Below are 15,493 nucleotides of genomic sequence, written 5' to 3' on the forward strand. Positions count from 1 at the left end.
GAGAAGATAATGGTTTTAGACATTAGACTTTAAAAATACAGCATGGAAACAGGCCCTTTGGCCCACCGAGTCCTCGCCGACCAGCGATCACCCCATGCACTAACACTATCCTACACGCTAGGGGCAATTTACAATTCTCAGAAGCCAATTAACCTGTAAACCTATCCGTCTTTGGAGTGAGGAAGAAAATTGGAGCACCCAAAGAAAACCCACGCGGTGACAGGGAGAACATACAAACTCCATACACACAGCACCCATAGTCCGGATCGCTTCTCGGCCTTTTGGCTAAGATCAAGTGTAGTATCTGTTCTTATCAGTTTAATATCTGATACGTTAAAAAAAAAAAAAAAAAAAAAAAGTCCGGATCAAACCTGCCTCTCTGGCGCTGTAAGGCAGCAACTCTACCACTGCACCACATGCAAAAAAATCTTATGGTTTTGCATGTAATGTTATAGTTATATCGTTCATTAAAGAGAACGCTGATGGGCCATTGGGGGAATCTGTGTGCATCTAAATAAGCAGGGAGTAAGAAAAAGAATCCTTTGTTTGTCAAGACTGACTCGTTAGTAGTATGACTGTCATGTTCAGAGTTTTTGTAGTGGAACCCTTGACTCTAATTCAAAAGGTCAATTTTTCCATGGATTTTTCCGACCTATGAATGTTAGGTACTTCACCGGGCGGTGTTCACTCTTGTAGAGCGGCTACCAAGCCATGTATTTTGTGTGGTGGAAGATGTCCTTTCATTCCTGGAGTCAACTATCCTTCCCCTGATGATGAAATTGGCCTCCTGTAACCAACAAGCAGATATGTGTGTGCAAGATACATCTTCTGGATGCACTGGGACGCATCCTTAGTGATGTGACCTGGGGTCATCGGGTGTTTCGGGTCATCGGGTGTTTCGGGTCTCACAACATCAGACACCCTCGCCCAGGCGACCCAGCCGGGGTTGATCAGGCCCCGACTTGCATCCCAGCAGCAACTGCCCACGGATCAGCCCTCTTAATCCAAAGCCATCTAGTGGCTTTCTCTGTGGCTTCGCTTGCGGATTGAATGGCCCTCTTCATTGCCAGCCCCGTAATGCCCAATTGGTTGAGGACTTTGCAGAGTGAGCGTCCTGCAAAGATTCTACAGCACACCTCTATGGGTTGAGTCGGCGATCTGCATCTCCTTTGGCTGTGGCTTGAATGATGTTGGTCACGTCTTTATCAAACTGCAGCCATTCATTCCGGTTGCTGGCTGGCTGGGGGGCCACTGAATCCGTTGCTGTGGAACTACTCTGCAGGGGTTGGAAGACTCTGGTGCGTGGAGGGACTGGGCTCTGTGGGGTGAGTCCTGGCCGGGCTCCTCCTGCGTCTCACCAGGTTCAAGGCCTGTGCCCTGCACCTCTTTCTCCTTCTCCGAGCATTTCATTCTGGCCTGATGGATTTTAAGGCCAAGGTGGTTCTTGCACAGCTTTCCGCAAATGCATCTTATACTCGTAGTCTGGTCGTTTGATACAGTATTAACAGAACAAAATATTAATGCTAAATGACAATTTAAAGAAGGACGTTATCAGTCCTCAAATTATCAATGGTTCTTCATTATCGCACGTACAGAAGTACCATGAAATTGTTGTTTTGCATTCAGTAAATTATCACCATACCTGAGCACAATCCCCGAATAGTACAAAGTGTAGAGAAATAATCCACTGAGACCACATGCAAGACTCACCTTTTGGTTTTGGTGCTACAGGTATGAGAGACATACAACTCAACTGGGTTTGTATGTGAGGGCTAATCGACTAGGACCTGCACTCTTTTATTCATTCACATCATATGGATATTACCTGCAAGGCCAGCAATTGTTGCCCATCCCTAAATAAACTTTGTTTGAGAAGGGAAGTAGAGATACTCCCGGAAATTATAGGCTGTTGAGCCGAACGTCAGACCATCACACAAACCAACCTCCCTTCTATTAACTCCATTTACACTTCATGCTGACTCAGCAAGGCCAGCAGCATAATCAAGGATGATTCCCACCCCAGTCACTCCCTCTTCTCCCCTCTCCCATCAGGCATGAGGTATAGAAGTGTGAAAAAACACACCTCCAGATTCAGGTACAGTTTCTTCCCAGCTGTTATCAGGCAATTGAACTATCCTACCAACAACTAGATAGCAGTCCTGAGCCACTCTGTACCTCATTGGAGACCCTCGGACTGTCTTTGATTGGACTTTACTGGACTTTACAGGTATCTTGCACAAAACGTCTTTATGTTATTCCCTTTATCGTGTATATGTACACAGTAGACGGCTCGATTGTAATCATGTATTGTCTTTCCGCTGACTAGTTAACATGCAACAAAAGCTTTTCACTGTACGTCGGTACACGTGACAATAAATCAAGCTCAACTCTAAACTCAACAGTCAGCATGGTAGTGTTTGTGACAGGTCTAACTACTAACTTGATTTAGTTTTTTGAGAAAGTGACAAAGATGATTGATGAGGATAGGGCAGTGGATGTTGTCTGCATGGATTTTCATAAGGCATTTGATAAAATCCCTCATGGTGGGCTGATCCAGAAGATTAAGATGCAAGAGATCCATGGAGATTTGGTTGTTTGGATTCAGAATTGGATAACCCACAGAAGACATAAGATAATGATGGAAGTGTGTTTTGTAGCTGGAGGTCTGTGACCAGTGGTGTCCCACACAGATCTGTGGTGGACCTGTATTGTTTGTGATGTATATAAACACGTTATATATAATAGCAACATTTAAAAGACATTTGGAAAGGTACACGTAGAGGAAAGTTTTAGAATGTTATGGGCCAGGCAAAGGCCCATGGGATTAGCTTGGATTAGTTTTGATGAGGCATCCTACTCAGCATGGGCAAGTTGGGCCAAAGGGCCTATATCAGCAGCGAATGACTATGACTTAGATGTAAATGTAGATGAGTTGGTTAGTTAGAGGACACCGATGTTTCACCTAGCCAGGCCGACCCCTGCAACTCCAACTCAATGCTGTCGCCTGGACGATGGGCCTGTATTGTCAAGTTGAGGCTCTAACATTTTTGTCATGGGTTCAGAACCAGAGTTTAGTACTGCAGCTCTAAAATTGCAAATCATCTTAACCTGCTTTGGATAATCCTCTGGAATTTGTCAGGGACTAGACATCACAGACAATGGCTTCAGATTCCTATATTATGCTGCAGAAAATTCCTGCTGCTAACGTTGGATGTTCTGCAAGCAATGACAAATGACAGGGTGGCACAGTAGTGTAGAGCTGTTGCCTTACAGTGCCAGAGACCCAGGTTTGATCCTGACTATGTGCGCTGTCTGTACGGAATTTGTATATCTTCCGTGTGACCGCGTGGGTTTTCTCCGGGTGCTCCAATTTCCTCCAACACTCTAAAGACGTACAGGTTTGTAGGTTAATTGGCTTCTGTAAAACTGTAAATTATCCTTACTGTGTAGGACAGTACTAGTGTGCAGGGTGATCGCTGGTCAGCGCGGACTTGGTGGGCCGAAAGTCTTGTGTCCACACTGCATCTCTAAAGTCTAAAAGACTAAAGTCTAAAGACAGATGGTAGAGAGATCCAGGGGACAGGGGTGAAAGTTCAGAGTATCATCAGCACCCTTGTAAAACCCAGTACATTCCTCGGGAGCCCAGCAAAGGTGAGCGGACGAAGTAAAAAAATTAGGTTTCAGATCTTAAACATTGTTTACTTTCAAAACAGCAAAAATAATTCTCATTCTAGCGCAAAGAATTTCTAGGTTTGTAACTATGAAAGATTTGATAACTTTTTGGAAAAAGGAAGTGAATTCAAAAGTAACAAGTTCTGGCCATGAAGGTGATTGATCAAGTAACAAAAGGAATATATATTGTGGGCGAGAGAGAAAATCAATAGCATTGCTTTATATTCTGAGCTTTAAGAAATGAGATTTCCTGAATAAGCAGGTCAAAATTGTTTTTTGGTTTTATTGCATCCAAGCCAAAACCAAAACTTGAGTAATTATTTGTGAATATCTTATCACAGCCGTTTATTAATATTCCATCTCCCTCCTCTTCTGGTTCACACAGCTTCAGTAAGCACAAGCCATTTGGAAAACATAGAACAGGATATATTGATGTGTAATTCCAAATGAATTTCAAAACTAGATAAGCCTTTCAGTTGAAAAGACCTATTCTTAACCCTGCTTGTTCATATAATATAATAGGGAAGACCTTGTGATGGATCTGTTCCTGAATCTTTTGAAAACTTTTTTCATACACACCATTTTAGTTCCTTCTTCCATAACTAGTTCCCTTTAAGCAAAACTTTCTGAGGTAACATCTCTTTCCTATACTTTGGTTACATTTCTGTAGTATAGTTAGTGGATCATTCCAATTATGCTTAATAACACAATGGTCAAATTGCTTCTTTGTCCACTGACTTGCACTTCTTACGAGCACAGTTACAGAAAGCAAGCTCTATTCTCATAGCCACACTAGCTATGGACATCTAGAAACTCAGTTTCCCTATGGTAGAAGGAAGTTAAATGATATTAACCCTTATCTCTCTAAGAAGTCAACAGACAATTCTACATGATATTCAATATATATTGTCCTTTTTCTGCTAACACAGTTGGAAGAATTACATGAATAGATGGGTACAGAAGATATTTATAATTGGGAAATATAAATTCAGTTAATTAAATAAATTAAGAATTAAAAAAGGTTTAATTGACGGTGTCCATGAAACGATGAAATTCTGGCACAAAGCAAACTACCCAAGGGCAGAATTGAACCTAGGTCACTAGAGCTGTGAGGCAATGGCTCTACAATGCATGGGTAACTCATTACCAGAAAGAAGAGGATGTGGGAGGATGCAGGAAAGGTTGACCAGAATGCCGCCTGGATTCAAGGGCACCAGCAATAAAGGAGGGGCTTTTTTTGAGAATTGGAGGTGGAGGGGAGACCTGAAGAAGTATGTGAAGATTAAGAGAGGCATGAACAGGGTGCAAAAGTCCAAGACGCGAGGCATAACTTTCAAGTCTGAGAGGGAGAGTTTAGGAGAAATGTGTGTGTTTTTTTAATAATGAGAGTGATAGGGACACACTGCCATGGGGTGGTTGTGGAAGCAGACACAGCTTAGTTCAGTTTATTTTCACGTGTACCGAGATACAATGAAAGGTTTTTGTGGTGTGCTATCCACTCAGCAGGAAGACAATACATGATTACAATCCAGCCATCTACAGTGTATAGATACATGATAAGTGTCTAACGTTTAATGCAAGGTAAAGCCAGCAAAGTCCGAACATAGATAGTCCGAGGGTCACCAATGAGGTAGATCATAATTCAGGACTGCTCTCTGGTTGTGGTAGGATGATTCAGTTGCTTGATAACAGCTGGGGAGCAACTGTCCCTGAATCTGGCGGTGTGTATTTTCACACTTCTATACCTTTTGCCTGAAGGGAGAAGAGAGGAGTCGTCAGGGTGCAACTCGTCCTTGATTATGGTGCTGACCCTGCCAGCAGTGTAAAGTATAAATAGAGTCAGTGGTTTGTTTGATGGTTTGGGCTGTGTCCACAATTTGCTGCAATTTCTTGCGGTCATGGATGGAGCTGTTCCCAAACCAAGCTGTGATGCATCCCGATAAATTACTTTCTATGGTGCATCTGTAGAAGTTGGTGCTAGTTGTAGGGGACATGCCAAACTTCCTAAGCCTTCAAAGTTGGTGTGCTTTCTTGGTCATTGCTTCAGTATTGGTAGTCCAGGAGAAGTTGTTGGTGATATTGACTCCTAGGAATGCGACTGTGTCATTTAAGAAGCTTTTAGAAAGACACAGGCGTTTGTAGAAATGTGCATCATAGATATGGAGACAAAAGGGATCAATCTAATTTGTCATGAGATTTGGCACAGGCATTGTGGGCAGAATGACTTGTTCCTGTGTTGTACTGTTCCATATTCTGTATTTACACAGTCTGGCCCATCTGTGACTCCACACTTACAAATTGTCTCAGAAATGGCCTGCAAGGCCATTCAGTTCAAGGATAAACAGTGTTGGACATTAAATGCTGGCCTTTCCAATGATATGTGGATCCTGAGCTCGATGAATAAAATGTGTTGGCCATTATTAAGCATCATTGTTGCATTGACTGACCAGTTTTCAGAAAATCTTTTGATTTGAGCCACCTCGATAAGTATATAGTGCTTGAAATAGTCCTAAGCATAATTAAAAAAATTATATATTTGAAAATAATTTAAAAATAAAATGATTTTGGTCTCTGGATATAGTCAATGCCCACAAAGCAGCAATAATTCGTAAACATTTGCTAGTGGGGCCAGTTAATCAACTGATGTTGGTGGATGGCACAGAATCAAACGTCAAATTAAACTGGGTGAAAATCTGAAATGAATTGTAAAATATTGCTCCATGATGCTGCTGTTTATTTTTCTTGGTGGTACAGACTTTAGCTCCAGGAGCATCTATTGATAGTAAAGTTACTACAATTCATCACGTGGATAGTATTGCAACTCTGACATACTATCTACGAGAAAGATGCTTATTCGTCAACTTAATTGTCATGTGTTTTGTTCAGGCTTTTACTCTTACTAAAATTAGTAAGTTTCCCCTCACGTTCCTGACATGAGGCTTGCTGTTAAAAGGAAGCCGGAAAGAAAGCGCTTGGTTTCTGATCATATGTAGGAGCCATAAGTTTGATATGGATGCTTAGGTTAAACATTGGTTTAATGGTGACCCTTCCCCATTTGATCTTGAGATCTCAGTAATGATGGTGACACAGATCCCCGAAGGCAACAGGACAATTGGAAGAGCTGATTGAAACGGCAAAAGGAAATACTTAATCTTCGCAAGTGTGGCATAGAATTTGAAGAGCAGGAAGATTATGATAAAACTGTATAAAGCAGCAGAGGTATTCTTTATTGACTTTTTATTTGTTTACAGTGAAAAGCCATGTTTGTGTGTTATCCAGTCAAGTCATTCTATACATAGTACAACAGCCCATCACACCATGCACAAGTAATGCAGGAGTACAATCAAGCCATACTCAAACAATTGTATGAGTCTTTATGTCTAGCTCTGGTTGCTACATTACAGGAAGTATTTGGTATGAGACAATAGAAAGGTGACAGAGGGGATTTGCAAGGTTGATGCCAAATCTGAAAACATTAGCCAAGGGTGAAAATTAGATTACCTGGGTTTGCTCTTTTTTTAAAAAATGGAGCCATGGAGGGTGAAGGAGATTTAATTGAGATGTACAAAGTTGTGAGTCTAATTAAAGGATCTATTTCGCTTAACAGGCAGGATAATTAATGAAATTAAAGTTATTGATATATTTAAAGTAATTCATAACAGAAGGGAAAGAGTGAAGGGGGACTTTTTGCCGATTTAGAAGATGATGAGTGTGGAAATGTTATTGAAAGTTGGTGGAACCAGAAGCCTTCATTGCATTTAAGAAGTATTTTGTACAGTGCTATAACCTTCAAGGCTAAGAACAAAGAGCTGGAAAGCAGAATTAGTTTGGATAACTTCTCTTTTGCTAGCTTGGACATGTTGCATGTGGCAAAGGGGAGATGGTGGCATTTTGCACGTTTGACTGGTCATTACCTTGGATTTATGGAGTTTAAATGTTATCTGCTGCTCATCAGTCTAAACTGGGTGCTATCCAAATGCTGTTGCAGATTGGCACAAATTACTTAATTGCTGGAAGAATTTATGAATGACTGAAATACTGATTTTAACATTGCTAGGTCTGGAGGGAAAGTCATTTATGAAGCCAATGTTCATAAGTTCACAAGTAGGATTAGGCCATTCAGCCCATCGAGTCTACGCTGCCATTCAATCATGGCTGATCGCTACCTCCTAATCCCATTTTCCTATCTTCTCCCCATAACCCTTGACACCCGTTCTAATCAAGAATTTGTCTATCTCTGCCTTAAAAAATCCACTGACGGCCTCCACAGCCTTATGTTGATGGCATTTAGGATGTTTTTTTCTAACAGCTATGAATTTTATTCAGAATTAAGCATTAGGTGTAGAGGATGAAATCTGTTGGAATACTGATTTGTGAACAGCATGGAATTTGTGGCGCTGAGGGAGACCATTGGGCCCAGCATATCTGCACCAGCATAGATGGAATTTTAACTGGAACATTTTATTCTGTTCTGACCCCCTTCCACTTCATCCTTGATATGTGGTGTCTGAAGGTAAGTGACTTTCCACCGTGGTCTTTCCCTTTACTGGTGCAACATATGTTCTCATAAAAAGAAGCTATTTTCAGACATAATCCACCACTAATCAATCTCACTTTAAATCTTTAGTTCTGTACACTGTCATGTGATGCCTCTGACACACATTTATACCAGCCACATGATAATGGATTACATTTTTTTAAAATTTGCTTTGAACTTCATGTTTTTGTTTAAGAATTGTTCCATAATGATTCTGCACTGGACAATATTTATCTCTGCACCAGTATTTGCTAAAATAGATTCTCTGAATGTTTTCTTCGTTGTGGTTGTTTGTCTTTGCTGCACATAAAGTTGGTTGTTATATTTCCCTTCAAGGTAGTAGTGACTGCAGTTTGAAAGGAACTTCTTGGCTTTGAAGAACTTCTGGATTTGCTGAGACCATGAAGACCAGTCGTGGTTTGCCTCCATTAAATCTTCTCTCGGCCTTCATTGCTCTAACCCTGCAGCCAAAAGCTCTTATTTCATTACCATACTCGTAAATCTCTCCCTCTTTTTCTCCAATCTCCGACTGGGAGCTCAAACATCTTTTCAAGATGCCCAACATATCACTCGAGTGATAGATTGCTCAACGCGCAGAATATCACTAGTGAGCATCACTAGTGACTAAATCTCGGAAGGTTCAATCACCCTCCCTACCCAACCTGTGACATATGGGAAACCAAATGTGTGCCTGAATGATGCAAACAGAAAGTACAGAGCAAACATTTTCTTTAAGCTTATATTTTAATTTTCTACATTATAAAAACTTTCTGCAGCTTCTATTGACATAGGTTTATATAAATTAAAGATAATTTAAGATATCATTGAATCCATAGCTTTGAAGCCCCAGTTCTGGACTGAAGGCAAATACAGCAATAAGACTGCTACATGTAGGGCACTTTGTACTGCACCAACTGACGTTCCTAACTTTAAATTAAAAATAGTCTTTGTTCTAACAATTATTTTCATTTAAAGGCGAATTGGTTCATTTCAAACAGATGCAATAACAAAAATGCATTTTTAGCAAGCGGCTAAACAAAATAATGTGATATTTGTCTGCCTGTCCTCTAGGGAAACCACAGGCTACTGTACAGTTCAGCAGAAAACATTATGCTTAATTAAATTACCATCAATGGAGTTTTTGTATAACCGTTAATTTAAATTTGGGGAAACATTTCAGCAATTGAAAATCTCTTAAACCACTTTTAACTGGTTCTTTATTCTAAGTAAGTTCAGGAAAGAAATTAGGTTAAAATTCTGGGCTTGCGGGCTAGCGAGTGGCTTTTAAGTTCTGCTGACATGGGTTCTTGTGGAGGAACAGTGCTCATTGTCTTCCTCTCTGATGGGAGGTTAGTGCAGGGAAGTCACATGGATATGCAGGGAACGGAGGCATATGGATCATCGACATGGATGTTGCAGGCAGCAGGGCTTGATTCTGTGCTACGTTCTATGTCACCATCTCCACTGATGTTGCTGAGGTTGGATGGCCTGAGTGCCAGATTGTGAGGTCAACTGTGATCACTGACACCGACTGGGAATATTTTAATACTTGTAATAATGGATATATGTCGAATAGGCAGCAAAACAGAGCTTTGAGTAGTGACCTGGCTTGGATTCTAAAGGTTACCCTTTATAGGAAAGACGTTGTTAAGTTGGAAAGGGTGCAGAGAAAATTTACGAGGATGTTGCCAGGACTTTAGGATCTGAGTTACAGGGAGAGGTGAAGCAGACTAGGACTTTATTGCATGGAGCACAGGAGAATGAGGGGTGCTCTTATAGAAGTGTTTAAGATCATGAGAGGAATAGATAGGGTAAACGCACAGAGTCTTTTATTCAGAGTAGGGGAATCAAGAACCGGGCACAATGGTTTAAGGTCAGGGGAAAAGATTTAATAGAAACCAGAGGGAAATCTTTTTTACACAAAGGGCGATAGGTACATGGAACGAGCTGTCATAGGAGATAGTTGAGGCAGGTACTATCACAATGTTTAAAAAATATTTAGACAGGTACATGGAGAGGATAGGTTTAGAGGGATATGGGCCAAAAGCAGACAGGTGGGACTAATGTAGATGGGACATGTTGGTCAGCATGGGCAAGTTACGCAAAAGGGCCCGTTTCCACGATGTATGACTCTAATTTTAGGTACCATCTGTGGGAATACCTCTGTACATTTTTAATGTGAATGTGTGGGCTTCCCTCTGGTGCTCTGGTATCCTTCCACATCCTAAAGATGTGCTGGTCGGTATGATAACTGGCCTCTGTAAACTACCCCTGGTGTAGTGGGTGATGGGCATGTGGGGAATTACGGAATTTCTTTCAGAGCCAGCATAGAATCAATGGGCCGAATGCACTCATTCTACAGAAATATTAACATGACATTTGCTGCCTTTGTTGTAGAAACAAAGGCCCTTGTGATTATTTTTTCCCATGCACTCCCATAACAGACACGCTATGTATCAACACATCACCCTTCAAGTGCGTAGTTATAATAATCCTTCCAAATATTGGATCTCTACTTATAAAACAACATAGATCACATAGAATATTGCATTGTGAATATTAATATTTAAAATATCAATCAAAATGAACAGAATTATATACAGATTATTTTTTCTTTCTTGCAATAGATACATTTTTGTAATAGGTAATATAAAATACATAAGCCCACCAGTTTAAAAAATATATATAAGAAATATTTATTTGAAATATATGTATATACAATAATCTCTAATAAGTTTAAATTATAATAATATTCAAAGGGAATACCAGGCAATAAATTATACACACATGGAATCCAAAGCCTGGCATTATTTTAGTGCATATTTAGCAGTGCTGCAACTGAGGTTCATTACATGCTGATGGCAGTTTCTCTGTGTTCTTTAGTGTCTTCCAAAGAGGAAGTCTATGGGATTAATAAAGAGAAATCACATTAATGATTTGAAATAAAATTCTAAATCGATTTTCAATGATCCCATAATTTGTAATTTCCTGCTGCTTTGTTTTGAAGTGGAGATTTCCAGTAAAGCACCATTCCCACCTCACTTCGATGTCAGGTTGCCACCTTCTAGGTTTGCAACATCTCTGGGTCAAGTCCAGTCGAGTATATTGTTAGAGGCAAGCACAGTGAGGTGCAGGTATCCTTCCACAGGGACCGCAGTCTCCCCATGGGACTGACCCTTGAAATTACATTCAAACGCCTTGAGGACAAACTCAAAAGTGGTTTCCCCTAAATATCAATGCGCATCTCTTCCTTTGGTGTTGGATAGTCTGTGCATTCAATTTGTTTACATCGGCCACTCTGGCAACATTTAACCCACCTTAATCAACAATGCGTGGCCTAATGCCATACACGATGGTTGCAACATGGTTGGCTTTTTGTTCGAGTTGGGGTTGACATTATAGATTAGGCTCCAAAATATAAACTGCAATGGAACCATTTTAGTGAAGTTCCTTCTTATAGAGAGAATAATGCTAAGGAATTCTTTGATTGAAATTAATTTATGATTTTCATTGAGCTCCTTGAAGTAGCTTTGACATATAATTATTGTTGTAATGTAAAAATCTAGTCGCCCATTTACCTGCAGCAATGAAGTCAATAGAATATTATTGCTGGTGCGGGTTGAAGGATCAACATTTCTTCTTTTTACTCTTAATCATTAAGTGAAAATCATTTCTATGCTCTACAGGTTTGTTCAGACCTTATACACAATCGACAATAGGTGCAGGAGTAGGCCATTCGGCCCTTCGAGCCAACACCACCATTCAATGTGATCATGGCTGATCATTCTCAATCAGTACCCCGTTCCTGCCTTCTCCCCATACCCCCTGACTCCACTATCCTTAAGAGCTCTATCTAGCTCTCTCTTGAATGTATTCAGAGAATTGGCCTCCACTGCCTTCTGAGGCAGGGAATTCCACAGATTCACAACTCTCTGACTGAAACTGTGGCCCCTGGTTCTAGACTCCCCCAACATTGGGAACATGTTTCCTGCCTCTAACATGTCCAACCCCTTAATAATTTTATATGTTTCGATAAGATCCCCTCTCATCCTTCTAAATTCCAGTGTATACAAGCCTAGTCGCTCCAGTCTTTCAACATACGACAGTCTTTGCAGATATGCAATTGATTGTAATCTAAAGTTTCAAGTATTTTCTGAACTAATACCATATCAAGGCTGTATCAGATTCAAAGTTTGCAATCCTTCATTTGGCAAATAATTTTATAATCTGCAAAAAGACTATTTGACCTTTCAAATGATAAAAGATATTGTCGATGAACAAAGATGAATACGAACATATGAAGTAGGTGCTGGAGCAGGATATTTCGACCCTCAAAACTATTTGGCCGTTTAATAAAGTGATGGCTGATGGTTTTCCAATCATAACTGTACATTTCCACCTACATAATATAATATTTCACTGCCAGCTAATCAAATATTCATCTCTCTCTGCCAAAAATATTCAGCTTCCATTACTCTTTGAGGAAGAGAGTTACAAAGGCACTCAAACTTCTTTAACATCTTTAATAACTTCCCTCTGATAGAGGTTTTGGTATTCAGCCTGTAGTTTCCTGCTCTGTGTCTTCCTCCCGTTTTTGAAGAAAGGAGGAACATGTGTTATTTTCCAATCCAACTGAACCCTTTCCAAAATCTGCGGAATTTTGGAAAATTAAAATGAATGCATCAATTACCTCACTTGCCTTTCCTTTTAAGACCTTTGGATAAAGCCCATTAGGACTTGGAGACTGGAGAACCCTATTTCCAACAATTTCCTCAGTACCTTTTCTCTGGCAATTCATAACTTTCCTGAGTTCCTCCCACTCTTCCAATTCCTGGCCTTCAGCTATTTCTGATCTCATTTGTTTCCATATAGTGAAGAGTGACAAATGTTTAATTACCAGTTTAATGTTTTCTATTATTAATTCCATTTTTAAAATAACTATAGTAATGCTCACTATCTGTTTTATTTATTTGAATCTAGCTTTATCTCAGACTCGAACATTTGATTCCTTATTAATCTTTACATCATTTGTTGATTTATTTGATATTCTGTCCAGTGAGCCTCAATGGTCATCTTGTTGCACTCCCTGCTTCCCACCACAAATTGGAGCTCATTCTGACTGTTGCCAACTTTGTCTTCACTCTCTCACAGCCCTGCACTCAGTAAACACCAACAACTCCTGGCTCTCTACAAATCAGCCACCTTATCCTTACTTTGATATCCCTCCTAAAGCTTTGCCTCTGCTCCATCATGGGTCTGATCAGTTTTTCCCATGATCTTTGTTCCAATATTTGAGATTATGCCAATGTCTTTCTACTTTCTGAAGATCCCTTTCATAATTCCTGCCTTATTTTCCTCGTTCCTACTTTTTGAAAGTTTGGTAAGAGTTTTTGGCTTACCTTAGTAACAAGGGACTGCAGATGCTGATTTATACCAAAGAAAGACACAAAATGCTGGAGTAACTCAGCTGGTCGGGCAGTATCCCCAGAGGACGTGGATAAAATGTTATCCAGGTTCTCCATTTTCTTTTTTTGATCATGAAGTTAAAAAAAAAGAAATTTGATTCAGAAGAAGGGTCCCAACCCAAAACGTCACCAATCTATGTTCTCTAGGGATGCTGCCTGACCTGCTGAGTTACTCCAGCATTTTGTGTCTTTCTTTTGGTTTAATCTTCTGGCTTGGATCTGTGTGCGTGTTAACCTGCATTGTTTTATTATTTGTTCCTTGCTCCAAAGTATTCTGGTGCATTGTCTAATGTAAGGTGTGGCGTGCACCCAAACTGAAGTTGATGGACCTTAGTTGACAATAAAACATTAATCAGCAAGCAACAGCAAAATCTAGCCCCTGCCCATCAAATTGCTTATGGTTTCAAAGTTTCACTGAAGCAAGTACTGAATGCCATCCGGAATCTTTTAAATAAAATTGTGGATGAAAATTAGCAGGCAGTAACTACTTTATTGGATGTCAGTATCTATATTTTGACCTCACTTGACCAAATCAGAAAATAGACAGGGCAATGGGCCTTTATGACACTAACTTTTAAAATAATTGGACTTGAAGGGTATAAGATGGCACCTGAAACATGGTGACTCTTGTGTACTGTCTTGGTGTAGTCTACTATGTTACACTCTTGTACTTGGTATGATTGTGTCTGATGTATATTTGGATCGTCACTGAACTATGTGCAAAAAGAACAAACTTCACTGTACTGAGGTACACTTGACAATAAAGTTCCATTGGGACCAAATGGCCTCTGCTGTAATATTAAGGACCAAAGAATTTTCACAATGTCAGCTCTCTGACCTGACTCCCTGGAAGATATTTCCTCTCAGAAGTCTATGAATTTGCCTGCCTGCCATCTTGCTCCATATTAGTATGTACCATTATAAACTCAGTAAGATGTTGTTATGGTCCCTTCCTCAACTACTTCTTCTGGCATCTCATTCCATATACCTACCATCCTGTGTGAAAAAATAGCCCCCCACAGTTTCTTATTAAATGTGTCACATCTCGCCTTAAACCTATGTCCTCTGGTTCTTGATTCCCCTACACTGGGTAAAAAACATATTCACCCTGTTTCCATCATGATCTCGTACTTCTCTATAAGATGACCCTTCCGCCTGCTGTGCTCCAAGGAATAAAGTCTTACCCTGTCTAACCTCTCCCTATAGCTCAGGCCCTCGAGTCCTGGCAACATCCTCATAAATCTTCTCTGCACTCTTGCCAGCTTACATGGATTTTTTAAAGTTAGAAATTGCAATAAATTAACAGTTCACCTTTTGTCACCAATTGTGATAAAAAAATGAAAGGCAATAAATGTTTCATGAATCAGACAGGCTGCTTTTGAATTGAAGTGTTTATGAATATTCCATGGAAATTCACCCAATTAATTTGCATACCTCTGTGATACTCTGGATTTACATTTTCGTATATGGGAAACAATGGATTTTCTTGTTCACCTCGTAACTTTCTGCTCCTTAAAACATCCCTGGTGCACAAGTGTAAATATGCATATTGACACTAAAAGGAAAATATAGGAAGCAATGAGTTATGTTTACAGGCAGGCAACGAGAGACATTATTATCAATAAATGTTGCGAATTCATTCACAGATTTTGTTACTTAAAAACCTCTCCAACTCAACCTTAAATTTTGTAAAATCCCCTCTACTTCCAGTCCCATCACAAAGCGTCACTCATCCTTTCTCTCCAGAGATGCTGCCTGACCAGCTGAGTTACTCCAACGCTTTGTGTCTATCTTCCGTGTAAACCAGCACCTGCAGTTC

At 40.1% G+C, this 15,493-nt stretch overlaps 1 protein-coding gene and 1 pseudogene across 2 annotated transcripts in view; one reads left to right on the top strand and one right to left on the bottom strand.

Annotated features, from left to right (window-relative positions):
- Positions 1-265: 265 nt before the first annotated feature.
- Positions 266-375, top strand: LOC144603771 (U2 spliceosomal RNA; annotated as a pseudogene).
- An 8,609-nt stretch (positions 376-8,984) lies between these two features.
- The window catches only part of LOC144603695 (receptor-type tyrosine-protein phosphatase beta-like), a 77,064-nt gene continuing 70,555 nt past the window's right edge, over positions 8,985-15,493 (bottom strand). For both annotated transcript variants that reach the window (XM_078417334.1, XM_078417332.1), the window contains exons 31-32: positions 15,109-15,229; positions 8,985-11,111 (exon numbers count right to left, since the gene is read on the bottom strand). In XM_078417334.1, the coding sequence (XP_078273460.1) occupies positions 11,089-11,111; positions 15,109-15,229 (144 nt within the window). In that variant the 3' untranslated portion in view covers positions 8,985-11,088. The remainder of the gene's footprint in view (positions 11,112-15,108; positions 15,230-15,493) is intronic.

The sequence above is a fragment of the Rhinoraja longicauda genome, chromosome 20 (genome assembly GCF_053455715.1).
Source record: "Rhinoraja longicauda isolate Sanriku21f chromosome 20, sRhiLon1.1, whole genome shotgun sequence".
NCBI lineage: Eukaryota > Metazoa > Chordata > Chondrichthyes > Rajiformes > Arhynchobatidae > Rhinoraja > Rhinoraja longicauda.